A 24,821-nucleotide genomic window follows, 5' to 3' on the forward strand; every position below is an offset into this window, starting at 1 on the left:
ACTCGCTGGAGAAGGCAGCTGTGCAGCCGTAACGCGAACATGGTGCGGACGTGTGGTGGTAGTCTGCAGCACTGAACTCCTTGTTGTGGTCCAGCTGAATATTTAACCATGTTACCACTCAAATGGGTACGGTAAGATTCAGTAAATAAGTTAATGTGACTGTTTTAAATAATTCATGCATTGTATTCATGTTTTTATTTTTAGTTTCAAGCTTAAATAACCGTGCTCGGTGGTAGGCTATTAGGTTGATACTGTATTTTCACGAAGCTGTAGTTTGCATCTACGAGACTACTTCAAAATACTTTTGTGTTTAATGTTTGAACTTTTTTCATTCAGGAAAGTTGAGAAGTCGCATAACATTAGGGTACCCATGTGCAAAAAATACTTGATTTAATTGGATGTCATTAGCTTCGTAAAATTCGCTTTTGGTTTAGACATTTTCTTATAACCTCTATTGATAGACGTTGGATGAAGTTATTTTTTTATTATTAGGTTAATAACTTGCATTTGCAATCAACATTCGTTGCATTTCAAATGAATGTGATGTGCATGCAATTCTTTCACAGAAGCGCTGTTGAGTCGCTGCATCAGGAAGCCAATGGGATGTCATGATGGTTAGAGGCTACTGTATGTCGGTGAGCTGTAGGCTACTGCATAGGGTTTTCAATAGCCGAGGCTATGTGAGGACCCATCTGGTGTTGACAGACTTTGCAGCAGGTTATCAATGCCCAAGCTGCCGTTTACTGTCCATAGGTTTCCTAATGTAGCCTACAGGTAGTCCATTAAACTAGGCCTAAATTTCATTGTAGCATTTATAAAGAGGGGAAATGCTTTGATGTTTGAAATTACTGCATATTGCGTTTTAAGACCTAATACGTTTGGTGTAAGACTGTCCCGGCTTCTTTCTGTTCCTTTCCTCTTCTACCATGGCTCTTAATTACGACTCACACTCTTTGCAGGTCTTTTATGTCCTGATTGTGCTCTCTGGTCCCAGAATTTACTATGCTTACGTTGTCAACCGCTCAGGGAGGTCCAAAGCATCCGATGACTCTCGTTCTTACAGTAAGTCTGTTTGGCAACCTGCAGTGTGCATTTGCTATGCTGCGACATCTGTTTATTATGTTTTTTTGTTCATTAAGCACATTTATGCATTGCAAAATAAACCAAATACTGTATCTACATCAGAACAGGAAAAAGAAAGCTGTATGTTTGTGTGAGAGGGGAAAGTCATTCCAGTTCCAGTCTCAGTGCAGTGTATCTTGGAAAGACCATGCGGCAGTGTCCGTTAGAGGTTTATGTACATAAAGCTGGACTCACCGATGCCATTCCAAACATGTCAAGAAAAGCTGCATGTTATTGATTTCTTTGATTAATAACAACCATTGCCATTTCAATTTAGCCCATGTTGATGTTTTCAGATGATTCCATTAGTTCTGTATGTGACAGAATATTTTTGTAGGGAAGCTTATTATATTCAGTGAAATGTTTATTTTAAGACTCATGTCCATCAGATGTACATGCTACAGCATCCCTGAGTTGGAATGAAACAACAGTGCTGCGCTCTTTAGGTTTGCCTTGTTGATGAAACTTTTGGAAATGTTTACTCAGCTCTACCTTAAGTCAATAATAAGATGTGCAGGTAGCATTTCACAGCTTTCTGATCCACATCTTCCAGTCTTCTAGTTTAAAAAATATCCAATCATGGGAATGAATTAGGCCTAAATGTAAACGCATATTTTAAACTGTTTGCGCTTGCACACGACTAACAGATGGATGTGTCCAGAGCTGAAAAGACACATTGATCCCAGGCAGAGGCCCATGGATCCTTACTAAGTGCCACTCCATTTGAAGTCTGCAAATTGCATCTTGCATAGCCAATCCACAGCGCTTGTCCCTGTTTTTATGTTGTCATGATGTCTGTCATGAACACACAAGGAATTCTTTGTTACCACTGGGCTGATTTATGGGATTCTGTTGACTGGCCTTGAAAGGCTATAGGCTTATTGGCCAATTATCTGATGTGTATTTTAGAGACTCCAGCAGATGTTAACAGTTTACATCTCTCTCTCTCTCTCTCTCTCTCTCTCTCTATTTCTTTCCCTCTCTCCTCTCTCTCTCTCTCTCTCTGTCTTTCTCTCTCTGTCTCTCTCTCTCTCCCCCTTTCTTTCTCTCTCTCTCTCTCTCCCCCTTTCTTTCTCTCTCTCTCTCTCTCTGCTCTCGGCCAGCTCTGTCCAGTTCCCCGCTGACCAGCCTGTCAGGCTCATGCAAAAGCAGGTGCTTTGAACTGGTCGAAGCTGCAGCTCCGCAATGCCGCTGTGACAATCTATGCAAAACATACAACAGCTGCTGCTCCGACTTTGATGAGCATTGCTTGAAAACAAGTAAGATGGTCTATGTAGGTGGTCCTTGTTTAATATGTGGGGTGTTTGAACAAATCTTTTAACAAGTGTATTTTCTCACACATTAGGGAGACACATCGTAATATGCAATGCCATATGAGTCGGAGGGTGTTTTGCAGTCATGGCGGTTCATTTAAAATGTCTTTGATTTCTCTTTTTTCTGTGTCAGATGGTGGCTATGAGTGCAGTAAGGAGCGCTGCGGGGAGACGCGTAATGACCAGCACGCCTGCCACTGCTCGGACGACTGCATAGCCAAAGGAGACTGTTGCACCAACTACAGAAGCCTCTGTAAAGGTGGAGCCCAACCCACTAGTGCACAACTGTGGAACTGTCAACCACTGAGCAGCATGGGGCCAGATTCTTAATCTCTCCCTCTCTCTCTCCCTCCCTCCCTCTGTCTTTCACTTTCCATCTCAGGAGATGTCCCGTGGCTGACAGAGGACTGTGAGGAAATTAAGAGTCATGAGTGTCCTGCTGGGTGAGTGTCCATCCCCCTGCTGATTCAGATACAGCTGGATGATAATAGTGAAACATCACTTGACCTCCCTGGGTCACATTGTCACTTCCTGGGTCACTTCAGTGAGTTTGTGACCTTTTGGCACATCAAAGGAGGTCAGAGGAAGCTCTGAAGAGGAAGTTGTATTGGACCCATCACCATAACCAAAGACATGCAAATATATGTTTATTGCATGGTGGGTATGCATGTGAGGGAACAGAGAAATAATGGCCTACCAGGAAACCTCAATAAAATCACTTGATTGAAGGCCATTGCCTTTAAAAACACACAGGTTGCTGGCTACTGTTATCAATAATTAGCAGGATTTAGTTTCAGGATGTAGTAAACATGACCTTACCATATGTATGTGAATTCAAAGTTGTAGTCTGGATACCTGGCATGCAGTGATAAAGCATCTGACATCAAAAGATGCTTCCACTTCTAGCATGCCTTTTATTTTACTCACTTTGAAATACTATTTTTTGGAATAGTTAGATATTCATCCTGTATTGCACTTTAGCGTGTCGTCAGTTGAATTGTATTGATTTCTGTTTGTTTGTTTGTGTGTGTGGTGTGTGTGTGGTGATCTTTATGAAGGTTTGTCCGCCCCCCTCTCATCCTGTTGTCTGTTGATGGGTTCCGGGCCTCATATATGAAGAGAGGTTCCGCAGTGATCCCTTACATCGAGAAGCTAAGTAAGTCGCTGCGTGCTAAAGGAAACAACTTCAATATCAATTGTGTTCAGATGTAGTGCTCATGTAGTCTTCTTTGTGACTCACAGGAACCTGTGGCACTCATGCTCCCTACATGAGACCAGTATACCCCACCAAAACCTACCCAAACCTCTACTCAATTGCAACAGTATGTATGAACTGGCACTGATCACCGCTGATTCAATTTCTCTTTTTTATTTTTACCATCCACCTCTTTAAACTGCATGCACCATAGAAAATAGCATGGGGTTGGAGCCTTGCTCTGTGTTGATGGCCCATGATTCTTGTTCATCTACAGGGTCTGTATCCTGAGTCTCATGGAATTGTTGGCAACTCAATGCATGATCCCACCTTTGAGGCCACCTTCTCGATCCGCGGTCAAGAGAAGCTGAAACACCGCTGGTGGGGAGGTCAGCCAGTAAGTCCTCTCTCAAGTCAACAGTTGGCTTTGGTTGTTTTCTCTGTTCTCATAAATTGGTATTGTTGTCCTTCTCCTCCCTGACCTCATCCATTTGAAATAGAACTGGAGTTTCTTGTCCTTGCATCTGGTAGCCATCAGCTCAACAGCTGCAGAGGCGTCTCAACTCGCTGTCAGGCAGATGTCAGACAGAGAGACAGCCTAGAAGTCTGCACACTGCAGCAAGCTGAGAGATCTGATTCTAAAGTCCTGAGCGTTAGACTTGTTGTTGAACAATATCTGCTTTTCTCTTTCAAAATGCCACATTCATGGAACACTCTTATTACAGGGAGCAATTTGAACTCCGCTCTTACTTGAAAAACAAACTGTTTGAGTTTGTCTGTGTCAACCAGAAAACGTTTCATGGGCCAAACCCCATAACATTGCGATATTCAGGGTTCCGCCTAGGAGGACAACATTGATGCAGTCTTCTCTGGAAGTGTACAGTAACAGACAGAACAGTTCAATCTCTGCAGCTCCCTACCAATTTAATGGTTTACATTTCTTACTAATTGAGCCTTTACCTGAAGCTCCCTGATTGTGTAGTTGGTACCGATCAGCAAGGTGTGGAACTGAGAGAGCCATTTAGAGTTATCCTGAAGGGTATATTTGCTTAGAGGTCTATTGACTATAGCTTAGAATCAGTCCTTTTGAGTCATCCCAGACCAGTCTGAACGAGCATCACCACTGTCTGCTTGTAATTAGAACACTCATAGAGATTCATATGCCTGAGGGGAGTTTGAGGCTGTGAAGTGACTTATAGTCTGAAACCTGTCATTATGTATAATTTTGCTAAAGGGTCTAAAAAGTTGAAATGAAGAAACAATAGGTCATTTTATTGTGTTATTTTTAGTGCAACAGTAGTAGAGAGTGTGGGTTAGATGGAAACTTCAGTAAAATGATGATGAGAAAGTACACGTCTGTCAGTTGAATGTCTGTTATATTAAGTGTAAGTTTACATACATTTGCCACAAATTAACTCTTAATTCACGTCCTAACTCACTCCTCTCCTTCTCCAGATTTGGATCACGGCAGAGAAACAGGGAGTGAAAGCTGGCACCTTCTTCTGGCCTGTGTAAGTCCACAATATCATGTGCCAAATACAACGGCAAGCAGCTTCATTTGAAAGCCATGTATAACTTTCTCCCTCATTTCATCGGTGGTGGGCTTCGGTCCACACAAGCAGCGCTCATGCAGGGTCAGCTCTCGTTGCCCCTTCAAAGTAGCGCTGTCCACAGACAAAAGAGTTATTTTGCACAGTAATTGTGATTTAATTGAGGTATGGTTGAATTCATGGGGGGGGGGGGGGGGGGGCTGTTCTTGTTTGGTCATGCCCTTGAGCCAACTCTGGGCTCTATAAACCTCACCTCAAACACAAAGGCTCCCACATTCATACACACATAGAGGCCTTTGAGATGGAAGTCTCTCCCTCTCTTTTCCCCCTACCCTCTCCGCTGCCTCTCCCGTGGTCCGTCTTTGCTGTGATGTAGGGAGACTGGCCCCAGCATGTTTTGCCAGCAGTTTGTCAAAGTGAGTCTCATATACACATAAAATGTGGATCCCAGTGATGATGTCAATGATGCAAGGTTTGTGTTTTAAAAGTTTGCCTCTGCTTGGTGTGCAGCTTTTGGGTTGGCATAACGGACAGATTTTGTTGCTTGACTGATTTTTTTGAGGTTTTAGCAAGATGGTAATGTTTTATATCATATTGCAATCGTTACATTATACTGTTGTGTTTTCACAGATAACAATCTTATTGGCAAAGAAAGGCTGTTTTTATTTCCACAGTCATAACAGATTGAGCTGTCTGTGAAGAGTTAGATTACCTTGTCACATTGGATTTGACAGATAAGGATTAGTACACCACTTGGCAGCAGTAAACAGGTTGTTAGCTGTGAAACAATACACACGTCAGTAGATTCATGTGCTTTGCTTTCAGTGTGAATTATTTTGAAATCGTGTGAAAAAGGTGTCACTCCCCTGATAAATCTTTCCAGTTGCACCTGGGCACGATTACAGGATTTGACCGAACCACAGCTTTCTTTATGTCCCGAACAACTAAACAATTCCCGTTCCCCCACAGTATATTGCGTAAGATATAATTCAGGGAAATGACTGTACTTGCTACCCCCTCCTGGTGCCTCAAAGTTTAATTTCAAGTGTACCACAGTTTCCTTAGTTTTCTACATGTGGACTTAAGGACTAATGGGTTTTATGTAACTACTTTAAAAGAAAGGATTTTACTGTTTATGAGCAGCATATGTCAATATTTGCAAGAAGGTATTTTGCTCTTTGACAGTAGTAATATGTGTCTAACAGGATAATTTCTTGACTGTGGCAAGGATGTAGGCTTGCCTGAGGTATCCTCATCAATGACAGATATGTTCCAACAGTAAATATATCCGAATTAGTATGAGTTTTTATTGTGTTAGGTGGCCAGCCACTTTTGTGGTAGCCTACCTGTTTCTGAGTCCTTCTGTCGGCCAGACATTGATGAGCTAATTGCTTGTTTGCATTTCAGTTCTTGATGCTGTTGCGCTTATGAGTTTAGACCCAGCCTTGGTTCAATGACAGTACACAACGCATGTAAAAACAAATACGGAGAAGAGCTGAACTGGAATAGAAAAAGGATGGATTGCATTGGCTTTCACAATAAAGGTGCATCTCAAAAATATAATTCCCGTAATTTAGACATAAAGTGAAATATTTCAAGCCTTTTTTGGGGTTTTAATCTTGATTATACTAATCTTGATGATTACAGTTTACAGGTCATGGAAATAAAAAATCCAGTGTCTCAGGATATTAGAATAAATCATTTATAATACAGAAATGTTCACCTGAGAAGAGCTCTAATCAGTCAATTAAGTCAAAATACCAGCCATGGTTTCCTGAGCATTTAATCTCTCAGTCTGGGCAGGGCAATGCAATACATTTTAATCTTGGAGATGCACCTGTATGTGTGATGTCTTGAGGATTAGGGTAATCATTGGTAATCATCCTAATCTGGATCTTGATTTCTCCATCAAATTTTAGCCTTCCATTTAATCGAAAATACTTGAGGACACAGTTTTTTTATTTTATTATAAAGTACCATATTGAAAGTTTTGGACCCTTGACATGCACCAATCTGGGTCTTCGAGTCATTGGCCATTAAGTGTCACTTGAAGGATTAGAGCATTTTGTTAGGGACCGGGGGACAGACGTGAATGGTTTGCTTCTTATTTTTCTGATAGAATCTTTGTTTTCTTTACTGATGGTATCCTCTCTGTGTCTTGTGAGTTTCTCGGGGCTCGATATTAGGTCCCTTTCTATTCACAGTCTATTTCTTGCCTCTTGGGCAGATAATGAGCATGGAGTGTCTTATCATTGCTATGTCGATGATAACCCAATTTTATTTTCCTGTCATGTCTGGTCATAATAGTTTGCTACCTCATTTGACTACCTACATGAAGACTGCCTATGTTTTGGATGGGCAATAGCTTCCCGAAGATTAATGAAAGACACATTATCATCTTTGGTTCTGTTGCTTTTAGTGCAGTCTGTGTCTGGTCCGCTGCTCGTATCATACTAAAAGCTCGTCTTAAAGAATCTTGTGGTGTTTTTTGACTAAGAATTAAAATTTGACAAACAAATTCTGTGGTTAAAGCTTCATTTTACCAACTAAGAACGATAGTTTAAGTGATGTCTCCAAATGATTGCAAATTTGGTCCATGCTTCCACACTCCATATACTCTATTGTGTCTTCACCAACAGGTCCATTCCATTGGAAAGGAGGATTTTGACCATTCTACAGTGGCTGAACCTTCCTGATGCAGAGAGGTCTGTATAGCATCCCCCTCCTACCCATACAGGTTCCTGCTTATACACTACTGTAGTGGCTACTCTATCAGCAATACAGTATATACTCAAAATACATTCACTCACCTTCTAGATTTTGCGTTTCTACATTGACTATAGGCATCTTTCAGCTACAGTACACACCTTTTTGCTGAGATTTATGTACATCTTTCCTCACATCCTCCTGAAAACAGTTACTGTATGGTTGTGATACTCTTTGGTACAATATTTCTTCCTGTGGTCACAGGCCCTATGTGTATGCCATGCACAATGAGCACCCTGATGTCTATGGACACAGACTGGGACCGCAGAGCAGTAATGTAAGTTGTAGGCTATCTGCATAGTTGAAGTTTCCATAGTTTTGCCAATACTTTTAGAGCTGACTGTGTGGCTTTGTGTTGTTTAGCTGAGCATTGCTCTGAAGGACCTGGATAAAGTGGTGGGCCACTTGATGGAGGGCCTGAAACAGATGAAGCTTCATCGATGTGTTAACATCATCCTAGTGGGAGATCACGGTACTGCAACTGACTAGAGATTGTCCTACAGCTCACTAGATTGGTATTATTGCTGCCAAATGAACATTGTGGTGGTTTAAACAGCATAGTCCCTTTTACCAAAGGCATTATTTCCCAGGAAGTTACTCTGTGATGGTCTTGTTCTGTAGCAGTACACCAGTCTGTACGAGGTTGATGTGAGATTTTGTTCTATTCAGGAATGGAAGAGGCCCACTGTGACAAAAAAGAATTCCTCAGCACCTACATGACAAATGTGGATGACATTTTCCTCATACCAGGATCTTTGGGCAGAATCCGTGCCAGGAACCCAAACAACGCCAAATGTAAGTGATACAGGATGACTGGACTGACTCACTGGCCTACTGTCAGTAAATAACACCTAAACGGAATGTCGTTGTAAATCTCAGAATATCAGCGCACAGTAGTTCCCATATGGAATAGTTTCTAAAAAAAAAAGGAATACTCTGCTATTCTTTTTATTTTGTAATCTAAGACCTCTCACTGTTAATATTGTTTTGTTTTTATGTTCTTCAGATGATGCGAAAGCAGTGGTAGCCAATCTCACTGTAAGTTCTATCTGTCCCTCCTCTGGTGTTGTCAGCATGCGTTATTGTATTCATGCTGCAATTAGGCTTCTTTAATACCCTCAGCACAGAGCCACCATGCTGAGATGGGTGTAAAACAGCATGTTTGTTCTTCTTACCTTCCTCAGTGCAGGAAGCCAAACCAGCACTTTAAGCCATACCTGAAGCAGCATCTGCCCAAGCGTCTGCACTACGCCAACAACCTCCGCATTGAGGAGATCCATCTGATGGTGGAGAGAAAATGGCACGTTGCAAAGTGAGGTTTCACTGTCTGTGTCCCTTCATTCACACTAACCCTCAAAAACATAATTTAATGTTTGTTTTTTTTTTTTTTTTACATTTTACACATCACGGTTACACATGTACTGTAGCTGCACGTTCATCAGACGTTTACGCTTGGTACTGTCCAAACCTGTAAGATTTTGTCTTGCATTCAGTTTGAAATCAGAACGGTTGGCTCTTGGAGAAGAAGTTAAATAACTTTTGTTTTGAGGGAAAACGGCCACAGGCAGTGGATGTTAGCAGAGAGACAGTACATGTGTTTGGAGACCAACAAACCCACCGCATTAGTTCTGCTTGTGAAATTGCCATGGCCTTAAAGTAAATCCATGAGGTCATGCCATCGCCTGACTGTTGAGTGAAGCCACTGAAAACATCATCAGGGGTGTGTGTGTGTGTGTGGTGCATAGAATGTGTGTGTGTGTGTGTGTGGTAAAAAGAGGCAACGTCCAGTTTCCTATGCCCCCCCCCCCCCCCACACACACACCCCAACCCCTCATTGGAGTCAACCGCAGAGCTAAATGAAAGAGGTCTTTTAGCTTCAGCCTGCCAAGATATAAGACCATCTAATCGCTGGCACCATGGGAGCTGTGAACTGACTGCTCTCTGAGAGAGAGAGAGAGAGAGAGAGAGACAGACAGACAGAGAGAGACAGAGAGAGACAGAGATGGAGGAATGGAGAGAAACTGAGAGAGAGTGAGAGAGACTTCACACCAGGCTGATGGTTTCAGCAGGGATCAGTCTTCTGGTTTTGAATCCAAAGCTTTTTTGTTTTGTTGACTGCTCCCCAAGGCCTGGTAGGTGATTAGCAGACGCCACATGCTTGTGTGTGGAGCTCTCTAGCATAAGGGTCACTGAGTGTGAAACCGAATGAATCCTTCATGTAAACGCAGACAGAACGCTTTTCACTGGTTGGATTTTTGAGATGTTTCCATGTCTGCATGACTGTCTAATGATGAGCTGGTGGTGGCATATCACTGCTGGTAAACCTCCTCTGGCCCAAAGGCAATTGAGAGAAGCATTCTCTCTAATAAATAAACCAGTGTATTTTGGCTTTGACACGGCAATTAAAAATTATATTGCAGTTATTACTTACCACTAGCCACAGAATTGGTCTGGAGATATGCAGGGAGGAAGTTAATATGGGTTTTATTCATTAGAAATAAACAAATGTGACACAGCAAGTCTAGGTCATTATAAAGAAATGAGTTTAAATGTGTGGTTGACATATTGGTCTAATAGAGTTGATGAATACGAGTAACACCTTAGAGTTTTCACCAAGAATACAAAGCTATTAAAAGTCGAACTGATCAGTATTTATGTAGCTCTACTGAGGAATAGTCAGTTTTATGAAGCACATACTGTATACTATCCATTTTCCAAAGCAGTCCAATTAGAAATGTTCTTTCTTTGGGAAATAGGTTGCAACTGGTTGTTTATTACTGGTTCATCTATAATGACAGCAGAAGGGCGGGATGCATTTCAGGATGCTGGAGGGCGGGCTCTAGTAACTCATTGACTACTGACCAGTTTGTGGAACTTTCACCATCTCGCCATGCTGTTCTGTCTACCGCTCTGCTCCAGGCTATTGACATTCATTGATATTTTATGTTTTCATGGTTGTGTCATACAAAATATCATGTCAGATCAATAGGTGGGCAATAGGGGATTTCCATCATGTTTGTGATTATCTTACTGTCTTATACAGAAAACCTAAAAAGACATCTGAAAACCATGGATCAAGGCCTTGTCCGTTTAATGGTGACCATGGTTATGATAACAAGATCAACAGTATGCAGGTACATCATATTCTGATTTTACCATACCATACTAAAGACTCTTTAGAGAGAGATCTGTCTGGTTACTTTAATCAAGTATTTCTCTTCTCCCCTCAGACTATATTCTTAGGTTATGGACCATCTTTCAATTTTAAGACTAAAGTCCCGGCATTTGAGAACATCGAACTTTACAATATCATGTGTGGTAAGATTAACTTTGTTCATTTTGTGCCATGCTATAGATATACAATGAACAGACTACACAATGAACTTTAAATAAAATAATTTATTTATTAGTATTTACTCAAAGTAGAAATGAAAGTAAGTCTAGGGGAATTCAAAGTGTTTGGATGTGTATAGGTCATAGTGAGTAAGAGTGAATGGAAGTGTCCGTGTGCATAAAAAGTGTCAGTCAAGAAAATGAGAGTGGAAGCTGGAACACAAAGGCCCAGGTGCTTTCATACCCACCCCCCGGTGCCAGGTGTGGGTTATCACCACTAATCAGCTTCCCTATGGCAGGCTTGCCAACTGCAGCCTCTGTATTCGCCTTTTACAGTCTTTGGGATTTGCACAACCGGTGTATCGTCATTTCTCTGCACCACACCCCTTTTTCGGGGAAAGCTAGCACCTACCACGTCGATGCAGCTCCATAGGTTTCCACGCAATCCAAACGTTCTGCTTTCCCCAAAAATGACCAATGGGAACAATGACCATAGGAGAGGGCAGTTTGAGTCTGGGGTGGAGGTGGTATGAGCTGATCAAATTTGCCTCTCATCTCTACAGATCTGCTGGGCCTTAAGCCGTCCCCTAACAACGGCACCCACGGCAGTCTGAACCACCTGCTGAAGCTGCCAGCACACAAAGCCGCCATGCCTGAGGAGGTGTCCAAGCCCACCCCACCCGGCCCTGTGGGGCTGGTCACAGACGACTTAGGGTGCAGCTGTGAGGATAAGGTCAGCATCCTATATAACCCCATCAAACCCTGAGAATTGAGATTGTTTTATGGTACAGATGCAGGGGTTAGATAGAAAAAGGGAACAGGTGATATTTCAAACCCTATATTTTTAGCAACTTTTACACATTAATAACTATATGTATGTTATGTATAAGTATAGATGAATTGCAGACACTCTATACTTGATGTAATAACCAAGATGTTTCTTTTCCTACCAATCATCAGTATTTCAAATTGTGTGATGTTTCTTCTTTCCAAAAAGGCTGGGGACCTCAGTAACAAAAACCAAGCCAAGTTGTTTAAAGGGGAACTATGCAGTTTTTTTTTAGCTTAATTTACCTAAACTTAACAGCTTCAGAGTCATTGGAATGGTTATGTGACTTTGAATAGTGGCCGTCTCGCTTCCCCCTATCGTCTGTGAGCGGAAAAAACAGCCTTGCAACTTTGGCCCGGCGAGCCGCTGGCCTCAGAGTCAGAAAGTCTTGCGGTCTCGCGATGTAACAAATTCCTTTACGGCACTACACACATACATGCCACGCACCAACTAGAACAAGGCAGCGATGGAGTTTCTTAGACATTCGTCATGGCAGAGCCAGCGAAAAGAAGCAGACAGCGAGTAAACCGTTGTGCGAGGAGTGTCGTAAAATATATATTCTGAAGCTGTAGACGGAGCTCTGTAGAGAAAACGGCAAGCAAAAAGCAAGAAAACAGCGAATAAATGGCCAAAACTGCATAGGGTCCCTTTAAACGTGTCGAGAGGAACTGTGTCTGAAGTCATGCTGGTATATCAAAACGCAAGGAAAAACTACCTCTAGGAAGCGTAATTTGAGGCGGTGATAGAGGTCGCATGTTATGTAACATGGTGTTTCCATTATTTTGTCTAACCCCTGTAATGCCTTATTTTCTTTTGTCATGACTTTATGAATATGCATAGCCTACACAATGTAATTTTTGGAAGGAGTTATCATTGCATTATTATACCATGTTAAATAGTTTATAACACTCTTATAGTATATGTATGGGCATGTAGAATTGTACATGTTATATCCATATAGATAGTTACAGTATGCATCAAATTGTGATTATTTTGTTTCTGACCGCTGTGCCATTGTGTAGCTGTAGAGATCCTTTATGCTCTATGTACAATATGACCTGTAAATGTGCTCCAGATGCTGTTGAGAAATCCTTTACAATTCTTGAAACTGCTTGATGTGAATGAAGTTTCTCTTCTTTCATTTTTGAAATGCTCTTGCTTCTGCAGGGATGTAGATCTCTTGCAAGAGATTTTCACTTTTAATCTTTTCCAGTTGCGTTCAAAAAATAGGGGACAGAGAGCTTTGAAACTGGCCATTGTAAGAGGCTATAACCTGGAGTCACTGTGGCTCTGTCTCTTACAGAACAAAGTGGAAGAGCTCAACCAACGAGTGAGGCAAGCTATGGATGGTAAAGACCTTTTAGAAACACCATCATTTGACTGTAGTGACTGTAGTGAAGCAATGTAACTTATGTCCTGGTTGGGCACTCAGTCACTCACTTCATGTCTGTCTCTCTCTGTTTCTCTTTGTCACTCACTTCATCTCTCTTTCTTTCTTTCTCTCTCTCTCTCTCTCTCTCTCTCTCTCTCTCTCTCTCTGTCATACAGACAACAAGAACCTGCCTCATGGTCGACCAGCAGTGATGTTTCAAACGAAATACAGCATCCTGCATCACAGTGACTATATCAGTGCTTACAGTGAAGCCCTATCCATGCCTTTGTGGACTTCCTACACTGTACCCAAACAGGTACCTCAGTGCCCCAGATAATAGAATAACGTAATACCTAAAGCAGTGGTTTTCAAAGTGGGGGCCTGGGGGGCCGCGAGGGGGTGCCAGGGGGGGCCTCAGCAAGTTGGAAGGAAAAATAAAAGCAACAAATAAATACATTTGAAATATTTAAAAAATACCTATTACTATGGTGGTTGTTATACAATGCCATTATAATAATGTGACGCATATGTGAACATTATATTTCCCATGATAATGACTGGGAATAATAATAGAGTGATAGCTCTCATATAGCAGAAAGCCCCAAATACAATTTTTACACACTGTATGCTCCATCGCGAAGTGCTTGTGGCTAAAATAATTATTAGGATTAGCCTAAGGTATTTTTACATTTGCCGTAGTATTGTCGATGGGTTTAATAACACATCAAGGGGTCCTTGGCCAGAACTTAGTGGTATTTGGGGGGCCTTGTCGTGGAAAAGTTTGGGAACCCCTGACCTAATGGCTGAAAGACTCAGCCTTGATGGAACCAAGAGTGGTTCAGTGATTATTCTAATTGTCTAGCTGGCAGCCTCAATCGAGCTCTCTTTTTTTATAGAGTGGATGACTCAGCTCTCCTGCTTCTCTGTCTTCTCCAACCTTTTGAAATAAAACAGGCCTGGTGTATAATCAGTGCAATATGATGTTGGTTCAGGATTTTTTCAGTCTTGATTGTTAGTGACAGGCTCATTTTTTATTTACTGCCTTGATAGGTGGCGACAAATCCTGTCGGCACACAGCAAACAAAAATGGTAGACATAGCCATAAAAGCATACTCAGTTTACTGTCCTCCGGTTAACTAGTTTTGAATTGAGCATCACAGCACTGGTTGTAGCAGGCCTCATAGTGAGGCCTATGGATTCTTACCAGCAGGCCTATAGTGTGTGTTTTCTGTTCATGTAATGGTGTGTCGATTTTGCTCAGGTTGATGTGACCACTCTACCAGATGCTCTCAGTAACTGTGTCCGGCCCGATGCCCGCATCCCGCCAGCGTACAGTCAGTCCTGCACAGCCTACCGGGCAGACAAGCAGCTCTCCTACGGTTTCCTCTATCCGCCTCGTGAGTCCACTTCAACCAGTGCTGACACAACACTGCTGCAGACATCTGTTTTCCTCTGCACAGAGGGAAGCCTTTCTTTGGTCTCATTTTATGAACTTCTGATTGACAGAATTGGCCTCAACGCAGGATGCCAGATTTGATGCAGTTCTCATCACCAACACAGTGCCCATGTACCCAGCATTCAAAAGTGAGTCGATTCAGTTTTCAATTCAGCTTTATTTATTTATTTATTTATTTTATCATAAAAAGTAGACTTTGTACAATTCAGGTATTATACTACTGATATTTAGGGAAATGGTTAACACATGAGTTATAGTTGAATATTGCATATGTCAGGTTACCAGGTTACCTTTGATACCTGAGAGATATGTATATTTTTGTGTGATTCTGTGTAGTTGCGTATGTGTGAAGGAGGACACAAGTGAATATTTGCACATATATTATCTGTATGTGTGTGTCCTTTCATGTGTTTACATATGCGCTAGTCTAAGTATGTTGGTATTTTCACAGCTGTCTGTGTGTCAATATACATTTACATAGTCCAAAGACATACAGAGAACATAGCTTCTCTTGAGCATTTCCACCAACTTATAGGATAAGTAGTTTGCTCTCTGTTTCTAATTCAATTTATGCATCATAGCAAGGCCTGTAGAATGTCCTAAATACACCACTGACTGTGTAAACAACTCACAGGAGAGTTATGCTACTGGACAATACTCCAGGCCTGTATTACGACAGAATATATCTTGATCATATCAGCATAATTTGGAATTCCGGTCTATTTATTCTCTGTGAAAGTAATTTATGGGAAATGTTTTTTGTCAGCATTCTTTGAAGTGATTAGGGTTTGGCATAGCTTTCATCTTAAATTGTGCGGCACAGAAAAAACAATAGAAAATATATCCAGGCATATGTCTTTGTCCTCATGTATTAAAAATGTTTCTGTGAATTACTGACTTTGTCCGTGCTTGTGTTGCTCTGTGTATCTCACTCCGGTAAGTGGTAGTAGTTAGTGGTCTGTGGGATCTCTTTGGATGGCAAACGGGTCACTTTTGGTGTTCGCTGGCTTCCTCGTGAATGGGTAGGGGGAGTAAATGAGTTCAGCGCACACATACTATCACAAACCCAAGTGCTCTGGTGGTCCACCTGCTTCTGATCATATCCCTGGTGGGTGGCCTCAGACACTCCATAGGCCTCCATGGGAGGGAGGGAGGGAGGGAGGGAGAGGGAATCCTCTCTGTGGATCTCACATCAGGTCCTAGGACTTCCCTCAAAGACATTCCCAAAATCATATGAAAAGAAGGTTTATGTTTATTGCTTATACTGAGTTTTCTTTTACTTTGTTTTACTGATCACCCTCATTTGGTGGTGTTCTCAGGGATGTGGACCTACTTCCAGAAGGTCCTGGTGAAGAGGTACGCCAGTGAGCGCAATGGAGTGAACATCGTCAGCGGCCCCATCTTTGACTATGACTATGATGGTCTCAGAGATACAGCAGAGAAGATGAAACAGTGAGTGAGACGACATGGCAAACCGTATTTATTTTTATCTCTGTTATTCCTCTCTCTCTTGAACTTAAAAACACACTATGTGAGTTTTGGTCTTATCGAGCAAGCTAAGTAAAAGGGCATGCAAAATGCTGCAAACCTCACCCTGATCCTTATTGGCACTGTCAGAAGCTTGCTAACTTGCTAAATTGTGTCTTTTGGCAATATAGTCAGCAATGTTGTGCTGTGAAAGATTTTCTATCATGATTGCATGTGCCCCAGTCCGGAACATTGAACTGCATTGACTGGTGGGAAGGATGCGTGTATATCTGCCCACATATAACATTAAAATGAATGTAAGTGTAATGGCAAAACTACAGTAGATGCCTGATAAAAGCGTAGTATCAGCCACATAGATTTATTAATCTACTGATGCATATCTGTGTGTGTGTGTGTGTGTGTGTGTGTGTGTGTGTGTGTGTGTGTGTGTGTGTGTGTGTGTGTTTTTACAGATACGTGAGTGGCTCAATACCAATCCCTACCCACTTCTTCATCGTGGTGACAAGCTGTCTGGACTACACACACACGCTGGACTCATGTGACGGTCCACTCAGTGTTTTCGCCTTCATCCTACCTCACCGTGCTGACAATGATGAAAGCTGTAACGTGAGTATCCTCTCCCCTCACACTCACACTCCTCTCATACGTACACAGTACAGGCACATGTTCAGTACACCTGATCGTTATAGTATTATTTAAAAGTAAAATAAACGGTAGACATTGATATTAGATTCACATTTCCTTTTCTGCAATGTATATCTAAAAATAGTTTTTGTTTTTTTATCTGTCAGTGTTGTTGACTCTTCAGATGTCAAAAACAGCTCGTTGTCATCCAGTTGGTAGAATGTCCCTAGGATTAGATACTGCCGACATAAAATTGATCTCATGAAATGCCCTTCCTCCTCCTCCTCCTCCTTCTCCTCTTCAGAGTGCGGACGACGAGTCCAAGTGGGTGGAAGAGCTGATGAAGTCTCACACGGCCCGCGTGCGTGACGTGGAGATCCTCACCGGCCTGGACTTCTACCGCCGCACCAGCCGCTCCTACCAGGAGATCCTGTCCCTCAAAACGTACCTGCACACATACGAGAGTGAAATCTGAAAACCACTGCACCCCTGCACTATTGACCCCCCCCCCCCCCCCAATGGTTAGGTGTATATTTTTATACAAGCTTCCATATTTATTATTCTTTGAATGGCTAACCCCTCCGTTATGTAAACATATCATTTCCCCCTATCGTGTAATGATTCATGCGCATGAATGGACTGGTCTGTAGGGCTTCATCAGTGCGCTGAGGATGTGGCCTTGTTTGTGTTGTGTCTGTGGTGGTGATGATGAGTGGCTCTGGGAATGGGAGCCCTCCGCTGCCGCCATGTGGAGCTCAGTACTGGACACAGCTGTGACCATGAAGCTGTTTAACATCGACTTCTCAGTCCATAGCACCTGTGTGATACTCTTTATTTATGCTCAACATGAAATTCATAACAATAAAGTTTAAACTCTTTTGTACGTCATTTACTTCATTTATACAAAAAGTTTCCAAAAATCAGAATACAGTTCTGATGTGCTATGCTTTGAATCCTTGATTTAATGGGTTAGTGATTTACTGTGCGGTGAAAGAAAATCCATTAAGTCTGTGAACAGGGGGCTTACTGTGGTAAACCTTATTGAATCAGATGCAGCTCCTTGTTGGGTTTCTTTGTAAAGTGCCTTGAGGTCCAACATGATATTAAAAGAGACACATACAAGCAATTCAACTGGAAAATGTTGTTTGCTTTCAGACGTTTCATATTTTTTGAGGTCTCACAATTTGACTTCAGCTGCTAATACGAGAATATGGCTCTGATGTCCTGTGTGTTAACATGACTGATGAGCATGATTGGAAACAGAGTGATGATGATTTGTTTTGAAAGTCAGCAGAATTTAGCAGTTTTAAATTTATGTGTTTAGTCCAGCTCTTTCAAACAGACTAGTTGCATTCAAACCAGATGGCTGTTGGCGCAAGGGCTAATGTGACCCAGGTGTGCCCAGCTGGGAATTCTGATACTCTCCTATGCCATCTTGAGGCCATCAGGCAAAACAAAACAGAGAGGACAAGAGGTGGGGGCTATAGCACACTTTTGAATGTCACACATTTGGGATAATCAAACTAGAAATAAATGAGAGAATGCTTCTGAGAGAGGCCACACATCACAAGTTTCCACTATCAGAGAAGTTTGTGTTATTTTGTCGTTGCATCTGATGTTAGCGGTAAACAATATCTATAAAGTACAGAATAAGCTCAAGGATTATTTTGCAGATAATGCATTTTGTGGTACGACTACACTCTCGTATGAATCAATTTAGCAAAGCCCTACATTTTGTTCTGTCTGTCCAAGGAAAGTTACCAGAATAACAATCTGTAGATGGAGCACCCAGACAGATTGGCACATAAGCTCTATACCATCACCTTTATAATAGGAGGGAAACACTAAGAAATCTGTAGAGGTGAGATCAATTCTTATATGTTAATAAAGACAGTTATGCAACTATACTTTCCCAACAGCTTCATTAGATTTCATAAACTGTGTACTATGTATTGATTATTTAATGATATCCATACTTGTTCACCATTCATTCATCAATCGTCTACGCTGTCACACTGCACCCATATTCCACCCTTGAGTATTTCAACTCAAGTTCCTAGATTTGCGCTACCCTTTTTCCATCCACATGGTGGAGCTATTGAGTTCTCGCACTCAGAGCCGCAGCTTAAGCTCATGTGCGCATCCCACTGACACTGTAAAGCAAGTGGTATGCTCCTCCGTGCACATTTGCATGCGTCGAATTGTTGGGATGCAGACGAAACCCCCCAACATGCGTGTTGATGACGCAATTCTCGTCACATGCCGCATGCGCAGGACACAGACACGGGAGCGTGTCACGGCACTAAGGCTAGATTCACACCGCAAGTCTTAATGCTCAATTCAGATTTTGGATTTCAGATGTGGCCAATATCAGATTCCTACCCCAGTGAGGGCTACTGATAGACCCTGAACTGACCCACATTTTCAAAACAACAACTACAAAGACACACAGCACATAGCCAACCCACTTGGCTGACTGACTACCTTCATTTCCATCAAGTGATAGAATAACATGTGTGAAGATAATATGTGAAGTGGATTTGGCCTGGTAGTGTGGACCTCGCCTTAATGTTCAGAGAAATGCATCCTCCTCAGTTTATGACAGTTGTACTGTGTCTATTATTATTTTTTTTTTAAGTATATTATTTGGCCTTTATTCAGATAGGACAGTGAAGATAGACAGGAAGCGAGTGGGAGAGGTTGGGAAATGACCGCAGGTCGGATTCGAACCTGGGTCCCCGTGGGCACTTGGACCCGTTCATGGTATGGGTGTTGTAGCCTGTCGCGCCACAGCGCCCCCATGTCTGTGCCTAATTAATTGTGCTTTCTTCTATTGCACGACAGAGGAAATGAGACTTTTATATAAAAAAATACATATTTATTACCACATTGTTAATCAGTGAGATACTGATTATTAGGAACACTGGAACAGCTTAGTCAAACACAATATATAATGTAAGTACATATAAAGAAAATCAAATACTGTATATTGCTATTTACAATAGTTATAAAATAAACAATAGATTATATAAACATTGTGCATTTCATACATGCAAAGGCTAACTTTAGAGCACATATATACAGATACTGCCCTCTGTCCTTCATAAAGGAAATAGGAGGAATCTGAGGCGAAGGGTTTTCACAACACATCCTATACGCTGTCCTTAACATGTACAGCACTTGTGTGTTTTTTTTACTGTCAAATTGGGACACCATGTCTGACTCTTGGCCCATATTTCCAGATACCGTATCTGTTTGCTTAAGTCAGAGCTCTTCTCCCGGCCATGCAGGGCCACAGAGCACGTCTAGCTGCGGAGATCCACATGGCAGTGTGAGAGTTACCTTTGCCCTCCCAGTCCCATGGGCCCCTCACAGCTGTGGTGGGCAGACATGGCCCCAGGGCCTGGGAGAGGTCACCCATCTACAACGGCCTCGTGTGAGGAATTCAGCTGAATAGATCGGGCCTTTGTGGCCCCCTGTCTATTGCACCAATACATGTATCATTATGATTATTACAAAACTGACTTTAGTTGATCCTGGAGACACCAAGGTCACTGTTTATGACTTCTAACCAGAATTACAAGAGTTGTGTTCCTTCACCTGCAGAATCCTCTGGTGTCTACCACCTTTGGTCTTTAGATGCACATACTATGTGGCCCTTTGAACATCCAAAGGGTGTCTCTATCTAGGTATCAGAGTAAGTGCAGTACTTGGTACTGATACAGCTCTGAGGATAGCAGCAAACAGATCTTCTACTGTTCTAATCAAGTATACTAAAACCTTTGGTATAATTTAGGTTGCAAACAGAATAAAGCAAGCCTATTCACTACAGAGCACAGGGCTCCGAGATGATGTCTGACACCGTGTCTGAGGCTCAGAGTCTCAGGCTGCCGCTGTGCATCGGGTCTGTGCTCTGGTAGATGCCGTTTTCCCGTCGGCAGTGGTGGTGGCAGGCGCAGGTGTTGATGAACATCATGGGCCTCTTGATCACCCTGTTGTCGGGGCAGGCAAACTTCACCTGCGCTGTCTTGGTGCTGTGAGGGGTGCAGCAGCGCCCGTCGGTGCAGAGGCCGCAGAAGCGCGGGCGGTAAGCCTGGACACTAGTGCAGTTCTTGAAGGAGAAGTGGGTGGCTTTGGGGGTCCTTTTGGTCTTCAGGCAGGCGCCCTCTGTCTGAAATCACAAAAGAGGAGCTCAGGCCAACTGTGATATGACCAGCCAAACAAAGCTGGCACACATTGCATCAGATGTCAATTATTGTGCTATGCACATGTTTTGTGAGATAGTATAGTTCAAGCTATGACATTTTTAAGATGTTCTACAAAATAAAAACGCCATTTCATATCTAAGTCTGTTGTTTTGTTTTCCCTTACTGTTGGTATCTAGCCATTTCAGTTCTCTTCTCCATATAAATATATTATTGTATATGAAATATAGGCCTATTGAAGTTATTATTAAATATATTTTGTGCTAAGATGGAATGGTACATATTAGGGATCACATTGCAATATAAACTCATTGACCTAAATGCTGATTTAGTGTATTGTTACCTTCACGTCGGTTGGCTCTGTCTTCATGTCACAGGGTCGGACCATGCACAGCCGGCTCTGCTTGACCATCTCACAGCGCTGGTTCTTGTTGGTGACCCTGGTGGACACCCCCATGCCACAGGTCCGAGAACAGGCTGACCATTCGGTCGTCTGCTCGATGCAGTTCACGCTGGGGTCCCAAGCATCAAAGCCCACCGTATCCTCCTGTCTGTAGGCTGTCGCAGACAAGGCAGAAGACCCCTGGTCAGTACTTGGGTAAACAGTGTGGACATAATCAAAAGATGTGTTCACCAGTTTTACGAACAAATTAGGCTCAAAAGGAACCCAGAGAGGTCTGCAGGTAGAAGTGTTGACACTGTGGACATCCTCGCGTCATGGTTCACACACTCGCACCACAACACACACACTCCTCTTACCCCAGAGTACACAGAGTGAGTCTCTCACTCCGGTGACAGTGACGTTAAAGGGAGAGGGAGAGGGAGAGGGAGTGAGGAGGTCAGCTCACCGGCCATGGCGAAGCCCCCGAGGGCGCTGGCCTCCTGCTGGGGATCACACACCCACTTTTCACAGCACTCGCCCGGCACCTGGACCCGCCGCGGGAATGGGCAGTCTGGACCTGGCAGCATCACGTCCAGGTTGCAGCGAGGCACGCAGGCCATCTGGCCGTCCCGGCAGGTGCACTGGTATTTGCAGCTGGGGAAAAAAGTTTCCCCGTTCTGGTAGATAGAGCCATCAAGGACACACACATCTCCCTTGTGTGCTGTGGGGGGAAATATGTATCTCAGTGTTAGAACATCAATCTATGCACAGTACTCATGATTCAGACAGGATTTTTGCTGGTAATGGCTGGAGGTTCATTTTTTGTGAAATGAAATATAATAAAATGCCCTTTAAATATTGATAATTATGATGAACAAGGAACTAATGCCTCTTTATTACAATGTTAGATCCTTTATACATCACACTTAGCCTGTCTCTCATAAGAATGTATTTTGAAATAATGTAATCTGTATCGTGAATCATTTATCGTGAATACATCGATGCTTACATATCCATTATAATTACGCGACATGATATGAAAGTTCTGATGATAGAATGATAAAAGGTATCCTTACCTGCACACACGCCGGTCCTCTTGTGCGCGCCCGCGCCATAATCACACCGTAGACCCTTCCGCATGTCACACGGATTGAGCTCGGAGCAAGTCTCTCCTACTTGTCGTGCACAGACCAGACAACACGCGCAGTCATCGAGAACCAATGGAACTCCGCGCGCGCACATTGGTGGCTCTTCAGGACATCGGCACCGTGATGGACATACCTGCGCCCATGCCAGGACGCCCAACGCCACCTACAAATACACATACCTTTATAAGATCCAAATTCATACATTTACATTCACCCTATTATGACCACAAAACGAAACAAGTTGATATCGATTTTAACTTGTTTTGAATCCGACGGTTGACTTCTTTGTAGTTTATTTACCTGTGCATACAAGGAGAAAATTATCACTTTTTTCGTGTCTCTTGGCATCTTCTTTCAGTGTGCAATTTTTGTTATGCTTCTTTGCAAATTATCAGCTCATCTGTTACGCGGCAAATCCTTTGGTGAATGGGCCAGACTCTTTCAAAAGAATTTATACTGCTGTTCGCCTTAGCGAGGAGGTGACGATGCCTTGAAAAAATCTTATGCTGTGGAGATAGTCGGGCAGCCCATTGGCCCGTGTTGCTCTCATTTGCCCTGTATTTACACAGAGTTTAACTCAGAATTTTCCCACTAAAGTGCGCTAGTAAAAGTGGGCTCAAGTGTTCAATAGGCTAGGGGAGCCTCATTTCGTTTTTAGTTTCAGAACTGTTTCAAATAATGTCCCCATGTATAGAAATATTAAATAGGCCTACCACATTATATATTCCAATTATATACCACATTATTAAATTGCAAACACATATTCAGCTGACACTCTGATATGCATGTGATGAGTCTCTGTAGATGATGATGAGAAGCCTACATGACCCCTTTTCAACAGTTTGTGATTAACACACAATTACAAAAACATGTATAGCTGATGAGTTGAATTCGTTTTGGCAATGAAGGACATAACTTTGTCTTCAGTGTATTGGTGGGTGAGGCATGAGAGTCTACATATCCAGATTCTTGGGCCACTCAGATCAACTCACTTGGGCTCTCCATAATTAATGTGAGTAATGTACGGTCACTTCATTAACTGATTGCATGGTTGTATCTGATGTCCTTCCCCTCAGTGTCCTGAGGATGTATCAATTCTAATCAGAGGTGGAGCTCATGAATGATGAGATCATTTGATTTTAAGTTGTTGAGACACATTAATGACCTAAAATACTGTATTCTTTTATCCATGCAAAACATGCTTGGTTGTTTTTCTCACCATTCACAACAGTAGCTACATAGTATCAGTAAGAGGATGCTTAATATGGTGATGTCATGGCTGGGTGTCTGCAATGCTTGAATACTCCCGGCGCCACCGAGTCCAGCCCCAGAGATGGGCGACAGCCATGTTGGCCCAGACATCTTCAGAGAGATTACGAGGAGCCAAGTCACCCACTCTGTCAGTGTCCCACCTAGACTCCTGAGACATTGATTCCTGTATCATTGGGAATGGCACATGTGGTCAAATAGCATGACATCATGGTAACGTAATATTTGAATATTATTATTATAATGTAATCTGAAGTTGCCTCACTATATAAAAAGATGCCTTCTGCAGAACAGTATCATGGGTAGTTCAGGCGATAATTATAAATTATGCGGTTGTTATTCTTACCACTACCTGAACTTGTTTTTCCACCCACTTAGTCATATCCTCTACAGTTAACATTGTACAGTTCGTCATGTTTGTCACATTTCATTATATTCACATTATCACAACAGTTGTGTTATGGAACTTGAGCTTGTGTGTAACTTAACAAGCATGTTTGGCCCAGACTCTATTGGCTTAGTGGGGGGGGGGGGGGTGTTGTTTCATGAAAATGTTCAGATTCAACTTTAGCCCAGATTTTCTAATGCTCATTATAATACATTGATGTGAAAAAAATTCAAATCAAGCCCGAACCCCCCCCCCCCCCCCCCCCCCCCTTGCCTTTTCAACCCTGAAAACGTGTGTTTTTTGCCAACTTTCAAAGTACATAGTGGATTTATGTTCATGCTGGGTCCTTTAAAGGTATGTCATGAGGCATGCAATGCTGTA

At 42.5% G+C, this 24,821-nt stretch overlaps 2 protein-coding genes across 3 annotated transcripts; one reads left to right on the forward strand and one right to left on the reverse strand.

Moving 5' to 3' along the window:
- On the forward strand, positions 1 to 17,931 carry enpp2 (ectonucleotide pyrophosphatase/phosphodiesterase 2). Of its 2 annotated transcripts, none has more exons than XM_042087239.1 (25): positions 1 to 126; positions 960 to 1,062; positions 2,226 to 2,381; positions 2,569 to 2,694; positions 2,818 to 2,878; positions 3,494 to 3,591; positions 3,678 to 3,757; positions 3,908 to 4,027; positions 5,086 to 5,141; positions 7,820 to 7,885; positions 8,151 to 8,223; positions 8,310 to 8,418; positions 8,616 to 8,741; positions 8,953 to 8,984; positions 9,131 to 9,258; positions 10,990 to 11,080; positions 11,177 to 11,264; positions 11,843 to 12,012; positions 13,322 to 13,457; positions 13,657 to 13,796; positions 14,742 to 14,877; positions 14,987 to 15,064; positions 16,256 to 16,388; positions 16,877 to 17,030; positions 17,353 to 17,931. In XM_042087239.1, exons 1-25 carry the CDS (start codon positions 109 to 111, stop codon positions 17,521 to 17,523), a joined length of 2,649 nt encoding a protein of 882 aa, XP_041943173.1. In that variant the 5' UTR covers positions 1 to 108; the 3' UTR covers positions 17,524 to 17,931. The 2 variants fall into 2 exon arrangements, with proteins under 2 accessions (XP_041943173.1, XP_041943174.1); XM_042087240.1 differs by having other exon boundaries at positions 2 to 126; positions 13,412 to 13,457.
- A 2,005-nt stretch (positions 17,932 to 19,936) lies between these two features.
- Positions 19,937 to 23,195, reverse strand: LOC121705332 (CCN family member 3-like). Its single transcript, XM_042086248.1, has 5 exons — positions 23,084 to 23,195; positions 22,712 to 22,946; positions 22,102 to 22,356; positions 21,597 to 21,811; positions 19,937 to 21,219 (listed from the first exon to the last, which is right to left on the reverse strand). Exons 1-5 carry the CDS (start codon positions 23,129 to 23,131, stop codon positions 20,923 to 20,925), a joined length of 1,050 nt encoding a protein of 349 aa, XP_041942182.1. The 5' UTR covers positions 23,132 to 23,195; the 3' UTR covers positions 19,937 to 20,922.
- Between the last annotated feature and the right edge of the window lie 1,626 nt (positions 23,196 to 24,821).

Source organism: Alosa sapidissima, chromosome 3 (assembly GCF_018492685.1).
Source record: "Alosa sapidissima isolate fAloSap1 chromosome 3, fAloSap1.pri, whole genome shotgun sequence".
Lineage (NCBI taxonomy): Eukaryota > Metazoa > Chordata > Actinopteri > Clupeiformes > Clupeidae > Alosa > Alosa sapidissima.

Excerpts from the sequence above, each read along its gene's own strand:
- enpp2 (XM_042087239.1), top strand. Across the intron at positions 2,695-2,817 it reads CTACAGAAGCCTCTGTAAAG|GAGATGTCCCGTGGCTGACA; the intron begins GTGGAGCCCAAC and ends TTTCCATCTCAG. Across the intron at positions 11,265-11,842 it reads ACTTTACAATATCATGTGTG|ATCTGCTGGGCCTTAAGCCG; the intron begins GTAAGATTAACT and ends TCATCTCTACAG.
- LOC121705332 (XM_042086248.1), bottom strand. The coding sequence starts at position 23,131 with ATGCCAAGAGACACGAAAAAAGTGATAATTTTCTCCTTGTATGCACAG. Across the intron at positions 22,357-22,711 it reads GAGGACCGGCGTGTGTGCAG|CACACAAGGGAGATGTGTGT; the intron begins GTAAGGATACCT and ends TTCCCCCCACAG. Across the intron at positions 21,220-21,596 it reads CAGAGCCAACCGACGTGAAG|ACAGAGGGCGCCTGCCTGAA; the intron begins GTAACAATACAC and ends TTGTGATTTCAG.